The sequence below is a fragment of the Sciurus carolinensis genome, chromosome 12 (assembly GCF_902686445.1).
Source record: "Sciurus carolinensis chromosome 12, mSciCar1.2, whole genome shotgun sequence".
Taxonomy (NCBI): domain Eukaryota; kingdom Metazoa; phylum Chordata; class Mammalia; order Rodentia; family Sciuridae; genus Sciurus; species Sciurus carolinensis.
In genome coordinates this window covers 4,989,038-5,006,816 of record NC_062224.1, presented here as the reverse complement: position 1 = coordinate 5,006,816, position 17,779 = coordinate 4,989,038, and the positions used below count along the sequence as shown (strand labels likewise).

Genomic DNA, 17,779 nt, shown 5'->3' with positions numbered 1-17,779 from the left:
AATAGGGAAAGTAAAATTTTATTCAGAAATTATTTTTCTTCAAAATACAGCCCACTAATCCATTGACTAACTTTCCCTAAGAATATAAACTATGAACTACACATTTAGAGGTAATTTTCAGGAAAATTAGGTTTTCCATATTTTTAGTTATGCTGACATTTGTACATAAAATCTGACCTTATATTCTAATATTCGTGAAAAAATTCAACACCCAATTTTCCAAGTATGGAATATTTCTTTTTTACAGAAAATCACAGAAATGTCTCCTGTTCCCTTCCCCCATTATGCTGGCAGGACATCAGAATTCACAAACATGCAATCATGCAGGGAAGGCAAACATGGTTTTTAAACATATTTTAATATTAGTTCTAATCAAATATTTTGGATGAAACTGGAGAATATCATGCTAAGTGAGATAAGCCAATCTCAAAAAACCAAAGGACGAATGATATCGCTAATAAGTGGATGATGACACATAATGGGGGGTGGGAGGGGTTAGTGTTAGGGTTAGAGTTAGGGTTAGGGAGGGGGGCAAGGATGGGGGAAGGAAGGACTGTATAGAGGGAAAAGAGGGGTGGGAGGGGTGGGGGGGAAGGGAAAAATAACAGAATGAATCAAACAACATTACCCTATGTAAATTTATGATTACACAAATGGTATGCCTTGACTCCATGTACAAACAGAGAAACAACATGTATCCCATTTGTTTACAATAATAAAAAAATATTTTGAAGGCAAATTTGGCATAAAATACTTAATTTCCTCCAAAGTCCACTGTAAATTTCTCTTGACATTGAGACATACTGCTAATCCCCTCCACTAGTACAGGGAATGAAAGAACGGGTTCCACCTAGAGGGTGTGCAACAGAAATAATGAGGAATTTCTCAGTCCTGCCGTTGTCCCTGACCCTAGGCTGCTGCATGGTCCTCACAGACACAATCATGCAAGGAACTTCACAGTACCACACTCCCTGCTTTTTAACCTCTGTGCCTCTTCCTCCAAATGCCTGTGCATTCCATATTAATGTTCTAGTTCCTTTTCTTTTTCTCTTCTGTACTGGAGATTAAACCCAGGGGCACTTTCCCACTAAGTTACATCCCCAGCATTGTTTGTTTGGTTTTTTTTATTGTTGTTGTTTTGTTTTTTGAGATAGGGTCTTGCTGAGTTGCTGAGGCTGGCCTCAAATTGGCAATTCTCCTACCTCCCAAGCCTCTGGGATTACAGGTGTGCACCTCCATGCCTGACTCACATTCTACAATTTTCTTAAATTAGTTTAGGGTAGCTTATAACCATGGTTTAGAGAAGCAATAGTTCATGGGAATTTTTAAAAAAGAGAGACACAAGCAATCTTTAGCAAATTTCTTTGCATACTCTGTAGCAACTAGCATCTGAGTACAAAAATAGGTACTTCACCAGCGTGTGCTGATCTGAACTGGGAACAAAGACTTGCCAAAGCCTCAACTACAGGAGCCAAGCAAGCAGCGATGTCAAAGACATGTAACTCTTCTCCCAGCTTGAAAGTCCTGTGCTTAGCTTGATTATAGGCATGCTTCATCCGTAAGTGTTTGGTAGAAAATTTTAATTCATGTGTGTTATACAAATGATTTTTATATCATTATCACAACTAAGATAACTGAAATTGTAAATGAACAGATATATTCTTAATGCACTCCGTCAAGGTTGTTGGTACTCAAAACAGGAGAAATTCAGGAAATAGATCAACAAAGACTACAGGCAAGGATGATAAAAAACTATGTTCCCAGTACCCACAAAGTTGGCACAGAAAGGGAATGACCCATCAGACCTGTTCTAAATAATCATACACCTGGCTCTCCAGACATACACTTAAAAGTCACTAGAGGGCAGTCAAGAGCTAATTATGTGTTAACACATAGCTGCAAGCCTAAAATTTTACACCTATCTAGAATCCTTTAGATGAATTCATTTCATTACTTTAAAATTACCCAGATACCCATTCAACTCCTTAGTATTATTTCTACTAAAGCAATTCGAGTCTTGATAAAATCTGGTAATGAATACATTTGAAATATTTTAACATATCATTAGGATCAATAGTCCAACGACATGAACTGTGAAATAGGTAAGCATTATGCTGAAAAAAATAAGATACAGCCCTAGTTAATTACATGGGGTTAGGGATTAAGTTTTATCAAACTTTTTATGCTTTTAAGTTTTAAAAATGTCAGCAACATCAGAATAGTCAACTAAAAAAAATAATGCTTTCAGTCTTACTTTCATGGTTTTTATTTTGCTTTATACCATCAGATCTCCCACATCTCTTAACTTCCATTCCCACCATTCTTGTTCAGAAAAATCATAATTTTTCCAAAGCCTCCCAACCAGTCTCTGGCACCTCCTCCTCCAATCTGCTCCTTCCCACTGTTGCCATGGTTATACTGCTATTGTAAACTGTGATCACGCATCCAGATCCTGCTTTGAAACTTCCTGGGGCTCATACTCCCTGCACACATTTATCCACATTTCTTAGCTGGGATTTGAAGGTTTTCCATACTTGGCCCTAACCCTTCAGCCCTGGCTATTCTCTCCCCAACTTGTATCCCAAATTGGGCCAACCACACCTTCACTGTGGTGTACCTCTTTCTGTACTTAATCACATCAGACATGTTTTCCCTCGGGTGGAATGTCCTCCTTGACACTAATCTCTACTTGTTCAAGTCTGGATCTCTTCAACATGACTCAGGAGACGTTTTCTCCACTTACTGAGTCTCTCACTGGAAAATCCAGCTTTCTCATGCACCTTCCACAAAGCTCAAATGATTCCCTGACTGTCAAGTATGCATGATCCTGACTGTCAAGAAAACATGATCTTGGCTTCTGCTTAGAATACACAATGCTTGCCTCTTTGATCATTGCTAATGTCACTTCAGTAAGAAAGTACCTTGCCAATCAAATGACAACAACTCTGTTCTAAACTTTAAATTCAGACACTATGCTGTTATCTGATCACCACTTTCCTTCCAGTCTTCTCATTTCCTTATGTGAATACATTCACTCTGCAAACTCAGTAAGCTCCTTCTCCTCTTGCTTACCTCTCTTTTCATTCTCTCCATTCTCAACATCCATACCTGCTCTACAGAGTTTGCTGGAAAGTACATGTACAAGTGCCATGACTCACTAGCTATTTCCAACCTTGAATGGACCTCAATGTCTCTCTGTAATCTTCTCATCTATTTGCAGTCTGGCTCTGCTCCATCCTACAAATCAGCTAGTTCTAACCTTTATTGCTGAGGGCCATCAGGAGGAACCACAGAGAAAGGGCCTCCAGAAGTCACTTTCTCCATAAAAATCAGTGAAAACACTGGCAACCTTCATCCAAATCAAATTCCAGAGCTCTGGAAAGTAGCCAAAGGCAAGCAACAAACTACAGGGGTGCATATATTCAATAAAAATGGACCAGGGTATGAACAGTAAGGCTAGGGATGTATTAACATGCCCATTCCCACTCCGCTAGCTCCATGTACTTTGAAAGCCAATGGCTCTTCAAGCACAGTAAAACCAGCTGCCTAGAAGTCTCTGGAGCAGGTAGAACAGGGCTAGAGCTCTCCAAAGCGCTCTCAGATCATCGTTGTGATTTTACCTTTCTGATACTTCCTCTTGCAAGGCATGTTAATCCCACCTGGGAGCACGCCCAGTGTAGATAGTCTTTTCATGGGGACATGATCTGAAAATCACCAGAAGTCATGTTTACCATGGCAGCTGCTTAAGGTAGCAGTAACACTTGAGATAAAAACACCTGAGTCAAAATATGAGAAAAGGTTGGAGAATGAGATGTTCACAGCAGGCTAAGGAAAACCAGAGTCCTCCTAGAAACCAAAGGCCATGTTCATGCATTCCAGAAAAGACCTGAGGAAGTCCTCAGCTCTCACCTCTGGAAGAGCTTAAGGCTCTGCAGGAGCGGAAGGCGAAGGCCAGGCCTAAGTTGTGACCTGCCTGGCTGAATGTGGGAGGCGTTTCCCCACAGGCACATAAGGCCTCTTCCTCCACAACTTGGAGGCTTATCAAAGACAGACGCCTCAGTGGTCGCACATGACAAAGGAGAGAATCCACAAAACTAGTGTAGGAAAAAAACACTTTACAAACAAAAAACCATTACAACAAACAACTCTGGGGTGGGGAAGAATCCAGAGTTGCCACATCATAGTATTTAAAATGTCTAGTTTGAAAACAAATTGTGAGACAAAAGAGCATGTCCTATATATGAAGTGAGCAGTCGAAAGAAAGTGTCCCTGAGGAAGCCCGGATGCTAAAATCACACAGAGACATTAAAACAGCTATTTTAAACATGAACTAAAGGAAACCACGTGTAAAGAACAAAAGTATGAGAGAATGAAAGTATTAGAGAACTTCAATAAAGAAACAAGAATTATAAAAAGTAACCAAACAGGAATTATGGTGTTAGAACTGAAATTTAAAAATAAAGTGGCCCAACACTTTTGTTGGTTTAACAAAAGAAAAATCAATAAACAAAGATAAATCTATTGAGATTATCAAGTATGAGAAACAAAAAAAAATAATGAAGAAAAATAAACAGAGAACTTCAGAGGCCTATGGGATACAATCAAGCATGTACACATAATGAAAGTCACATGGAGGGGGGGGCAGGTGAAAGAAAAGGTGAAGAAATAATGGTCAAAAACTTTCTAAATTCAATGAAAAAACCTGAATTGGCAGATCCAAGAGGCACAACAAACTTCAAGGGGTATAAGCCTAAAATTCTCCCAAATGTATCATAATAAAATTGTTCAGGGATATGGGAGGTTAGAGAAGAATGGAGGAACTTTAGATTATGTAGAGGGAAATGGGGGGGTATGAAAAATGGTGAATGAAACAGACATCATTGCAAATGGTGTGAATCTACATCGTGCACAACCACAGAAATGAAATGGTATACCCCATTTGTGTTCAGTGAATCAAAATGCTGTCTGTAAAAAATAAATAAATATATAAATAAATAAATTTTAAAAATAAAGTAAATTTGTTCAGGGACAAAGGGAGAATCCCAAAAGTGACACGAGAGGAGCAACTTCTCACTACAAGGGAGACTCAAAAAGTTAACAGTTAAAGGTTAACAGCTGATGTCTCATCAGAAAACGGAGGTGAAGGGCAGTGGGATGATACATGCCGAGTGCTGAAGAGAATAATGGCAGAGGAGAACACTATATTCAGCAAATCTTAGCTGAAAAACTTATTCAGCTCTTTCCAAGGCTTCAAATCCAGTCCACTCCTTAGTGATCTTCCCTCTTAGAAAATAAACACATTTTCTATTTGAACCAGAAAACTAATTGCACAGTAGGACTCCCCTTGTCTCTCTCCTGGTTTTCCATGAGCATGGGTTTCTGAACTCTCTCCAGTCCTTACCTCTTTCCCACTAAGCTTGGAGGAACAAGTGGTCTCTGTTTTTCATAAGGTCAATTCCTTCACCTATGCCCTGACTTTCATTCTCTACCACCTCCTCAGAGATCACGTTCTATTAAGTTCCTTCCTCCTCTCTTTTCAACCTCTTCTATCTGTGCAGATTGCTTCCTCCACCAAAAAAGGTAACCTTTAAGTCTCTATTCCTAACAACAGTCTTAGATTTATCTAGGACACTGAGTCCTGGATGTTTGTCTTTGTCTCACATGCATCTCAAACTCAAAATGTTTAAGATCAAACAGAGTCTCCTCCATCTGCTCCAATTCCTGTGTTCACTGTGACTGTGGATGAATACATCTATTCTGAAGCCAGATACCATCCCAGGCTCCTGCTTGGCCCTCTGGCAATCCTACTTCTAAATGTCAAAGTATTTAGTCCTGTCCTTTCTGCTCAGGGTACTGCCTAAGATCAGGTCTCCAGCACTCAGCATTCATACTTCCTTTGTAGTCGCCAAACTACCCTCCTCACCTCCAGTTCTGTTTACATTCCGTCTGCTCTCCAAGGAGCCACCAGAGTCCTCTTTCAAATTAAAAAAAGTTTGTTTACATCCCTGCCTCCTCTACTTCATCTCCTGCCACTTCTCAAGCTCCAGCCTACACTTGGCCAGGCAAAGCCCTCTGAAATCCCCATTTGCAATCACCCCTTGTGTCTCCACACCTTCACACATACCATTTTCTCTGTTTGGAGTGCATGAACTCCAGGTTGCACCCAGAATGCATAAAATCATCCTTCTAAATCACACCCTAGCTTGGCCTACTTTGATGGGTTTAAAACGTGCACATAAGCACTTTGTCACATTGCCATTTAAAAAGTGTGAACTTCATTCAGTGATTCACTTGTAACAAACAGACTCTGATGGAAGTCAGTGTAACAGGATTTACAGCTTCCTCCTCAGGCTCACTCTTAGGTTATGCGCTGCAAGGGAAGTCGGTTGTCATGCAAAGGCACTCAACATCTCTATGAAGATGTGGAAAGGCTGTGTCCATCTGGCTGTGTATCCTGCTAACAGCCAGCAAGGAACTGAATCCTTTACTTACACAGTTAAGTGAGCTGACTCAGTACCAAACCCTCCATCTTCAAATGACCACAGACCTGGCCAATCTGACAGCAACTCAACATGATTCAGAACCACCTTACCAAGGTACTTTCAATTCCTAACTCACAGAAACTTTGAGGTAACGAATATAGTTTTAAGTCATTAAGTTCTTTGCGGGGGAGTAATCTGTTACACATCAGTCAGTAACCTAGATACCTCCTCTTTGAAGACTTCCCTCACATCACCAAGCTGAGTTAAACTCTGCAGTCATAAGGCTTTCACCATCTGGTAGTGTTGGAAATTTAGTCTATCTTCTCTGCTTGCACTGAAGTAGACAAAACTGCACTTTGTTCCTTGAGTCCCCAGATCTAGGCACAGTAAATGTGTGCCTACGGTGTCTACCACGTGTGCCTTCTTCAATATCTACATATTGAAATCAAATAAAAATAAGGATAAATCCAAATATGGTAGCAAAATGACATCTAATTAGGATTTTTTTCACATGATTCACCAGAAAGTAGGTAACCAAAATGTAGCAACACATTGTCCATGAGAGTGTTAGGAAGATGAAATTACAGTATGGTTGTAAATAGAATAAATCACTACAAATCCTCAGAATAACACTTATCCAACATCATCAAGAGCAAAGTTGATCAGTTACCTTGGATCAATTCCCTATCAAAGGTAATGAGTACAGATCATGCCTTTAAGTGGTAATATAGTTTAAAGTAGGCATTACAGCTTTTCTGAGGTACTGCACACTTCCCTGCACGGGTCACATGTGCTCTCCTTCTTGGACACTTACCATCACAGCTCCTTACTCTGTCCTGGAAGCTCAAGGCTCCCGCTAAATCCACGTGGATCATCTCTGAGCTGAGCTATGCGCCCCTTCTCTCTAGCGCTCATGTGGCCATTTCTGACGTCATTAACCGAGTGAGACTGGCATGAGTACCACTCTCGGGTTGTAATTTTCTGTGAGTATCGGAAAGCGATGGTGTGAGAAGTCCTAATTAATGTAGAATAACTTCCAAAAGATATGAAATGCAGCAGGATGAGCGGAGGGAGGGACGAACGGATAACCACATGTTCATGAAGACTACAGATACCCAGAATATAAATATTCAGGGGGAAAGAATGAAAGCATGGTGATATAAAAGAGTTGGTGTGTCCGGCTATATAATGGGCGATTCCCCCCAGCACTTCATTATTGTCATTAGAACAGTTTTCCAACAGAAAAAAAAAATGTTGTCACCTCTCCTACTGTTATGGTTTGAATGAGAGAGGTATCCCCCGAAAGCACACATGTGAGACAACGCAAAAAGTTTTAGAGGGGAAATGATTGACCTAACCAGTGAATGAATCCCTGGAGGCAGGGGGGAGGTGGCTGGAGGAGGTGGGTCACTGGGGGCGTAGCTATGGGTTATATATTTTGTATTTAGAGAGCACAGACACTCTCTCTCTGCTTCCTGATCATCATGTGAGCTGCTTCCCTCTGCCACATTCTCCCACCATGATGTCCTACCTCACCTCAAGCCCCAAGGAATGGAGCCTGCTATCTATAGATGGAGACCTCGGAAACTATGAGCCCCTAAATAAACCTTTCCTCCTCAACAGTTGTTGTAGTTGGGTCTTTCGGTCACAGCAACAGAAAAGTTAACTAAAACACCTACCAAATACCCTCTCCTGTAGGGATGAAAAAATATTAAAGAAGTATAAACTTAAAGGATGCTAAAGATCTCTATGACTATGACATTCTTCATTTACCTGAATAGTTGAAACAAATATTAAAACATAGGCAAAAACACAGTGGGAAGTGCTATAATATCATATCACTAGTAAGGATGTGTGTGCCTGTTCTATGCAGAGGTTCACTAAAAAGCCCATGGGGGGTGGGGGGGGTCCTTTCAAAGGGAGTCAGTGGGGCTGTGAAACCAGGATCCTTTAACACTGCAACCAAAGACTGGCATTCTGTACAGGACTCCATGGTCACTCATAGCATGACACCCTCCTGGGAAACCGTAAGACATCGTCACTCATAATCATGACAAGTTACTAATGATGACCCCCAATAGGTGATGTGGGAAGGTAAGTGTGTGTCTGAAAGTTTAAAAGACAGATTGAAGATCAACTATTTGAAAAGAATTATGAAGTCAACTAATCCCTAAGGAGACTGATAGAAACAAGGAGAGAAAGCATCAGCTATCAATATCAGGAATGACAGAGGAGGTGGCACCACAGATCTTACACACATTAAAAGGGTAAGTGGTTAATTAAACAACTTGATGTCAATAAATAACGGCAACTTAAATGAATCAACTGATTGATAAACATAATCAAACACCTGTCCTAAATATAAATTCTATCAACATCTAGGGAAGAAATAATACAAAACTAACACACTAATTCAGAAAATAGAAGAGGAAGGAACAATTCCTAAATGATAGGCAGGCTTTATCCTGATATTGAAATCTGATAAAGATACTCATCATGAGAAATATCTTCATGGACATAGATAGAAAAAATCAACGGAATCCAGTTATATCTAAAAAAGGGTAATACATCATGACTAACCAGTTATCCTAGAAATGGAAACCTGGTTTCATGTTTGAAAGCCCATGTTAATCAAAGTGGAAATAGAGAAGAGGAAAAGTTAGTCTTCTCAGTAAGTGCCAGAAAAAGAAAAAAGCACACAATTCAGTACCCTGCTCCTGACAAAAGCTCCCAAGCACCCGGGAACCGAAGGCAACCTCTTCAGGTGAAGGACGTCAACTGAGAACTCGCCTCTCCCCTACCACTGCGCATGCAGCAGGACCCTCTCTCACCCGCTCCGCGACCCTCGTCTGAATTCCTTACCACTCAAGAGGCAAAAAAAAAAGTATGAGACTAAAATAAAAGGAGAGATTTTTCTTGTACATCTCCTGATTATGTATGCATAAAACTCTGTGGATTCTACAAGGACAGAGAGGAAAACAAAAACAAAAACAAAAAACAGACAAATTTACCTAGACAACAGTGAGGCAGGATAGAAGTAAGGAAGACAGGTAGAAAGGACAGGCCAGGAGGACAAGAGGGACTGTGGCTTTGACTCTAGACTCTGGCCTCCGTCATTCCACTCCCCAGGCCTGAATTCCTAAAGGGTCCAGTAAACCTTGAGTAGTCCAAGTCCAGTTGATCAGTGCCTATATGTCTTGTGGGCTTACAGGATGTATTTTTAGGCTAAGTAAAAGAAGCTGAGAGAGAGAGGTAAAACCCCATGACGTGAGTACACCCGAGTGCTATCTATTAACTAGACAAGGTCACCCTAAAGACTCAGAAGAACCAGACCCCAGGACCCACTGTGCCCCATGATAGAAACTGAACATCCTCAGGCTGACGCCACCCCACGTGCTTCTCCCACTCACCATACACAAAGCTGCCTTTAAAAGCAGCAGCTGAGACCCCAGGGACACACCTCATTCCCCAACATCCAGGTTCCACCTCCCTGGGATGCACATCCTGCTCTACTGAGGCTTTCCTGAATAATCTCCTTGCTTTCCTGACTAAATCTCTGCTTGTGCTTCTTCTGATGCATCCTGAAATTCCCTTCTTTGGAGTAAGTCAAGAATCTGCCAGGGCAGAGTTGAGTCCCCTTCTCCCTTCTAGGTACCTTCTCAGACCCCACCTGGTGACCACAAGATAGAAGATCAATATCCAGATACCAAGCATGTATCTTATACAACAGTAAATAACTGGAAAATGTCATTTAAATCATATAAAATTATTAGATAAATTACCAATAATGTGTGCGATCTCTATCCTGAGCACTGCAAAACAGGCAAACAGTGTGGACGGTCCAGAGAGAGAATGACTTACACGTGATCCATTGATTTTGATGAAGAGGGCAAGATAATTTAATTTGGAAAGAGGATAACTGTTTGCACACACGGTGCCAGGACAGCTGGATATCCATCTGTACGAAAAACAGACCTTGCTCTCAACCTCATGTCATTAACAAAAATTAACTCAAACTAGGTCACAGACCTCAAGGTAAAAGCTAAGATAATAAAACTCTGGAAGAAATCACAAGAGGAGAGCCTTGTCTTTGCATAAGCAAAGATTTCTTTGGACATAAAAATATACAAATATAAAGAAAAAATTATAAACAGACTTCAAAATAAAGAATGTCTTTTCTTTTGGGGACTCGTAGTCCAGGAAGAGAGATGTGGGGTCAGAGCATCACCTTAAAACATGGTCTTGCTCAAGTTATACAATGTTGCTAACCCCAAATCCTCTCATCTACAAAATGGAAATGACGGTAGTCGTCTCAAAGGACTGTGGGAATTAATGAGCTTGTGTGGGTAAGTAGCTTAGGTCAGCACATTATAGTAAGCGCTCAGGAAAAGCTGACCATCGTCACAATTACTAGAAAACCTTTCGAGTGGAATAGGAGCATAGGAGAGAGGTGGAAGTGAGCCGTGTTTCTGGAGGTAGAGACCAGGACATCCTGAAGGATAATGAGTCAGTGTTAAGTGATGTACCGAACCTTAAGGATGAGGTGAGATCATCTCCGATTACACATGACCTTACAAGAGACAGAAGTGGAGGTGGCCATGGAGATACACATCTGTTATCCCAGCTACTGGGGAGGCTGAGGCTGGAGGATTGCTGAGCGGGAGCCCAGCCTGAGCAACACAGCAAGACCCCGTCTCAGAAGAAAAATAAAGGAAAGAACATGCAGAGGAGGAATCAGTGTGAGGATGGAGGTGGACACGGAGTGACATGGCCACAAGCCAAGGATGTGGCCAACCACCAGAAGCTGGAACGGCCAAGGCATGCCATCTCCCTTAGATAACCTGGCAGAATCCAGGTCTGCTCACACGATGGTTTGGACTTCTAGCCTGTGCAATGCAACCACCAGGTGCCCCACCAAAAAGACCCATCATAATTAAGCTTATGCAGGGACCCTCCCCCGCCCCCGCAACCCTGCAACGTAATTAAGCTTCTCTTCTTGTCAGGGGGAGGGTTCTTTGGGGGGAGGGTACTGAGTATTGAACCCAGGGTGCTTAACCACTGAACCACATCTCCAGCTCTTTAGATTTTCTAGATTTTATTTAGAGACAGGGTCTCACTGAGTTGCTAAATGCCTTGTTCAATTGCTGAGGCTGGCTTTAAACTCACAATCCTCCTGCCTCAGCCTCCGAAAGGCACAAAGAATGTCAGCAGGATCTCATGGAGTTCTGCAGAGAGTTCGATGTGGTTTGAAGCTTCCTCTTTCTTGTAAACACCAGGTTTGCAGACCAAAGGTGTGATAGGCTCTCTCAAGCCTGTTGCTACACAGAAGATACTATCTCTGCTTTCTTGGTTAAACTTGTAAGACTTCTGTCTAACCTAAGAATATGGGACAGAGAGTAAGGGCTATGTACTCACCCACTGTCACATAACCACTCCACTGAGTATATATATCCAAAAGAATTTCGAGACTCAGGGTCCAGAGATTTTTAGTCATGAGCCTTTCTGGACCGCTGAGATTAAATAAACCTGCTTCCTGAGAATTCCTTTGGTTTCCAGCCTCACCTGTCCCACATCATCTGGACTATGAGAGAATAACTATCTGTCATTTTAAGTAAAAAATAAATAAATAAAGGAATGCCTTTTCTTTCAGAGACCTCATGAAGGAAGTGAAAATATCTGCAGAAAATATTTGCAATATCTGACATTTTACTTAAATCCAAAAAATATTTTTAAAAATATAATTCAACAAAAAGATAAATGCAAGTATAAAAATATGCCCTGGCAATGATACTCCAGGGTTTTGCTCTGTGAAAATGAAAGCATAAATCTACACCAAGACTACAGACACGTTCAAAGCAGCCTTCTTCCTTACAGCCCCAAAACAACCGAACCTCCAACAGCAGGGAAGTAGGTGAACTAACTGTGGCCAGAGAAGCCAGCCACAAAGAGGTAAATGTGCACATGAGGAACGAGAAGAGACACAGTCCATCTGTGCTGACGGAATTCAGAAAGCGCTTACTTTATTGGGAATCAAGGAAACTCCCTAGAAGAAAAAAGAACACAATGGACAGGCAGCTTTGGGTTGAAGTTCCTTTTGGGCATAAAGGTGTCAAAATTCACCCAACTGAACATACACGTTCTATGTATTTTACTGTAACATATTTTAATTGAAAATATAATTTAAAAGAACCCATTAAAGTACATATTCAACGCTCAAGAGCTATAGGGTTTTTTTCTGATTGTACTTTCTTGGCTTGGAAACCTTCCATTGTTTCTTCCCTCCCCATGAGATGCGGCCAACAGCTCTGGGAGGTGGGTCTCTTCCGGGTCTTGCACACCCACGCCCAGCAGCTGCTCCTAAGAGTGCACTGGATGTCTGCTGCTATGAAGCCGGCCTGAAGGTGAGCAAGAGGTCATACTACGGCTATGAATGTTATCTGTTATCAAGTAGATGCTTAATCTTACTTGCAGCAAATATAAGGCAACTACTAAGGTCTCCCAAGACCAGACTATATACTCAACTCTAAGGACTAAAAGCTGCTAGAGCGTCCGGGTTAGAATCCTGCACCTACACAGAGCAGATGGGATGACACAAGCCCCTGAATCTCCATCTTCCGGCCTGTAAACCAGGCACCACCCAAGCATCGTTGTCAAAGCATTACTGCAAGGAGTAAGGAACCATTGCAGAGGCTTGCCGCTCGGGACGGTTCCATAAAAAGCACCACGTGAATCCTGTCGCTGTTATTTCAGATCTGAACTCATTCTTGTGCACAGATGCCACCTGAAAATGAGTCCTCAGAGGATACGTGGGGCAGATTTTTACAACTTCCTGCCAAAACATGGAAGTACTACAAAGAAACACACTCCTCCCATTCTAACCTATGGGTGTTAATACTCCTCAAAGGGCAGGAGCAAAGGGTGAGCGTCAACCACTTGAAACCATCTTCTTCAAAGCTATTACCTGAGGGGATTCTGCTTTTATACCACCTTACAAATTCATCAACTTAACACATATTTACTGAATGCCTATTCCAATGCATTTTTCTTCAGGAAAAATGTCACACTTATAAATTATTACTGATAAGTTTGAATATAAATAAAGAAGGTAGGATGTGGGAAAATACAGGTTTACCCCCATAATGAATGAAAACAGCTATTCTGGAGGACTAGTCAGGCAGGGGAGGCGGTCAGTATCTCACAGACTCTTCTAGAAGAGTCCCCTGTAGATTTACTGTGGTACTGAGCCACCCACAGAGAGAGAGGCCTAATTCTGCAGGTGTCCATCGGGGAACAAAACTCACTGGGAGCCACTCAGACTGGAAGGCGCTCCCCTTCCGCCCCTTCCATTCCTTTACTGGGCTTTGAAGAGCTACTGGTGAGTTTGGAAGCAGAGGCGGCAAAGCAAAACCAATACCGTGTTCTTGATCTGGGGCTTCCAGGTTGTAGCCGTAGCCCAGCAGCGTGCGCACCGCCTCCCGCAGGCTGTCCTTGTTTGATTTCTTGGTTCTGTCATCCAGGAGGGTGTAGGGCACCAGGCGAGGGTTTCTTCTGTTCTTTACATCCTGTGAGGAAAAGGGGTGAGCCGTCATCAAAGCGACCCCAGCGGCCTGCGGAACAAAGCAGCTCCGGAGCACATCAAAACCCAGTCCGAGGGTAAAACGGCCACTTCACACTCCCTTTGTCTTCGCAGGCCCAGGAGTTGCTGAAACTCCATCAAAACCAGAGATTGCAGCCAGGAATGAGGGCACCAATTTAAAGCAGGCTGTCAGTGATTAGGGGGGAAATAGGAGGACAGTCACCAAAGCTGGCTTTACTGGCCTCAACCCACCTGCCAGGCTGCAAGGCTCTGGGCTAATTTAGAGGACATACAATTTCCTAGCACAGCTCCCTGACAAGTCTCTGTAACAAGCAGAGCCTAATTAGTATTGGTCGCCCCTCGGTGACTCTGAGTCAGCAGGCGACACGAGGCCGCTTTCCATTCTTCAGACAGGATCCAGCATGTTATGAGCAGCCACTCCACAGCCTCCAGAGCTTGGACGATGTGCACTAGGTGGACTCCATCAACCCGCACCTGGTTACACCAAGACACTGAAGTGACTACCAGACAGCGTCAGCGTATCCTGGAAGAGGCTCTGGTGTGGAAATGGGGTTAGAATGTCACCAAGAAGGTGGGGAAGCTGAAAACTCACTTCAGGGATGGACACAGATGAATCCACCCTCCAAGTGTGTAGGCAACGTCCCTCAAGAAAGTACTTCTTCCCACTCACTGAGGCTCTGCTGTGGTATTTGCAGTTTCCTTATTTCAAAAAGCACAATCAACTCTTAACTTGCTTTGGCACAAAGAGGAACTGGGAGGCTGTGGATGTCCCTATGCTTTCTCACAAACCACGAAGCTGTGGTGGCCGGCGGGGTGCTGGTGGACAGGAGCTAGAAATGTTTCATCTCTTCTCCAGCAAGTTCAACTGCAATACCTAATTCTGAATGCCCGAACATCTACTCCCACGGGGTCAAACCACATGGTGGGAGCTCCGGGGAGGGCCACTCCCCAGTAATCCCAAACCAACATGCAGTAAGAGCAGAGGCTCTGCACTGCCGATGCAGCTGCCAGTCAGACTGTCCAGCGACCTCCCTCTGGATATGGTATGTCCCCCAACTTTCCAATCTAGGAAATCCAGAGCTCCAGAGAGTGCCACTTGGTGCAGATGGTGCCCTGGGAATCAGACTCCCCGGGTTCCAGTGCATGCTCAAGTCTGCCATCAGCTGTGCTAGAGGACAGAGGAGGATCATCAACCAACCCCCACTCTCAAACTGCTTAGAGTCCAGTTCTGAACTAGAAAACATTAACCAGAGGGAGATGAAAAACCAAAGACAATGGCATCCCCAAACCCGGCAAACACTCTGTGTCAGCAGGAAAGGTGGTGAGTAAGGGGAGCTGGGAGAAGAAATGGAGCAAAGGCTCAGATGGAGCCTGGCGTCTTATGGGGAGGAGGAACCACCTGCAGAGGAAGGAGTCCCCTCCTGGAAGAGGCAGACACCAGGGAAATCCTGCTTTGTCTGCAAGACATACGGTCTTCAAGGCAAGTGAGTGTCCCTTTTGCAGAGAACCAAAAGGCTCCTTAACCCCTCTCTCTGTTAGAGGTTCAGATGAGCATGAGCACGTGCGTCCACACTGCAGAGCAGAGGTAGTGCTGACGTGTGCGCCGATCATGACCAGTGTGATTCAATTCAAAAATACCATAGGGTTTTATGGGGTAAATCATGCCAAGGTTTCTATCTTCTTCCAAATGACATAAACCACTGGATTAGAAAGGCTTTGGAAATGCATTTTCCAAACCATGTTTCAGGTTTTATATGGAACCCTATTCTTAATCTAAATGCAACAATCCAGTTCATTCCTAAAAGTCTTCAAGTAAGGGCATCCCACCAGAAGCTGGCAAGAAGCACTGGGATAAGAAAGCGGAGGACCGTGGCTCCTGGGTCCGAGGACTTGACCGCAGTCCTGCTTCTCCCACCCGCTGGCTGTGCAGTGCCGGACATGCAGCTCTTTCTAAGGCCCTGGGTAGACCCTAGGTGGAGGGGGCATCATTTCATCCCTCCTCTTGCAAATTCTGCTAATGCCCACTGGAGCGAACCTCGGAGTGCATGCCAAGACGCCTGTGTACCTGCTGGATTCCGTAAGTCCAGCCCTGCCGGATTCGGTCCCGGGCCCACACGTTGTGGGCATTTTCCGCCAACTTGTCCACCATTGCTTCCTGAGAGGAGGTGAGCTTTATAAAGCTCAGGTCCATGGGGGCAGGCTTGTACCCACTTGTCAGCTGGTAACTACAAAGCAAAGAAAGGTATGATTAAAATCTACAATCCCTTGAGCGTCCTATCATGGTTCCCCCAATCCCAGCTACTCCATAAACCACAGTGGAACCCAGGGGTGATGGACAAGTGAGCAAGCCTGCACCCCCTCACTCCAGCTGACACAGTTAGGCAGAAAAGCCACACGGCCCACCTGCTCCCACTGCCACACCAACACAACAGAAATGAGACGACCTACTCACTTTTCAAAGATGCTATTGCTGAGCTCCCAATAGTTAAGACTTTTGAATAGTTTAAATCAAAACACTGGTAAACTATTAAACCTCTAATGGATTTCTCTTCCTGTAAAGTTCTCACTTTCTTCAACTTTTAAATGTTATAGTGACATAATGTTTGTTTCATAAATCAGCATATCTTTTTACTATCTGTTCCCTATTCTACAGGGAAATGCCAACATGTTCGTAATTTATTTTCCTATTACCATCCCCAGTTATGTTACCAAGGAAGTCACTAAATAAGAGAGGCACCAAGAGAACAGAAAATCTCAGTTATGCAATCATCTCAAACGCAATTTCATCTTATTTTCCTGGAGTTTAGGGAACTCTGAGCCAGGGCTACTTCCGCACTCTGAGTGAGAGACAGAACATCTTACGACAGTCAGAAGCTTTAATCTTTGGAAGAATGCAAAGCTGAAAACGCTTTCCTCTCAGCACACACACAAGGGTAGGGGCTCCATCCACACAGTCCTGCCCCACGGCACTCCTGAGACAGCCACAAAGCCCGGTCTCAACTGCTTCTGGCTCGTTCTTTTCATTTATTCCCAATAATCACCGGTACCTTGAATCTATCCATTTTTCTGCCATTATACCAAAAACAATTTTCAGCTGATAGCAGTCTTTTGGTAAATAGTTTCTGAAGGAATTAATTTTGTCAAATTAAATGTAAATAAACATGTATTTTCATCTCAAAGATTCTCCTTCTGTGAAAATGAAGAAAATTCACCAGATAATACTAACTTTTTTTTAAAAAAGCATGAGAACATTTGAAAAAACACTCTTTAAAATCAAGCTATAAATCATCTTTCTCCAGCTCATGGCTGACATCATCACAAGCCGCACTCCTGTGAGAATAACAAGTTTCTCCACTTTGGTCACGGCTGTCCCCAGCACCTAGCATGGTGTCCAGTTCATGGGGGACATTCAATGAGAGTTTATTCAATGTATTGCAGCAAAAATAGTTTTTAAAGTTACCTTTACCTTAATTACTCCTATTTCTATCTCATAAGTAATTTATCTGTAGTCAAAAATCATAGAAATATTGTTTTAAGTAGAATAGATTAGTCTAGCAAATGCAACAATTATGAATAATTATTGGCTTAAGTCATTCAATTTACACTAAATTTATAGACAAGAAGTTTTGTTCTGTCTTAAATCAGAACTCTACATACATGGGTCATAATATTCTTTTACTTTTTCTTTTTCTTTTCTTTT

At 42.8% G+C, this 17,779-nt stretch overlaps 1 protein-coding gene across 6 annotated transcripts in view; it reads right to left on the bottom strand.

Annotated features, from left to right (window-relative positions):
* Positions 1–17,779, bottom strand: part of Ryr2 (ryanodine receptor 2) — a 605,596-nt gene that overhangs the window by 220,069 nt on the left and 367,748 nt on the right. For all 6 annotated transcript variants that reach the window (XM_047520965.1, XM_047520967.1, XM_047520968.1 and 3 more), the window contains exons 26-27: positions 16,145–16,304; positions 13,897–14,044 (exon numbers count right to left, since the gene is read on the bottom strand). In XM_047520965.1, coding sequence (XP_047376921.1) covers positions 13,897–14,044; positions 16,145–16,304 — 308 coding nt within the window. The remainder of the gene's footprint in view (positions 1–13,896; positions 14,045–16,144; positions 16,305–17,779) is intronic.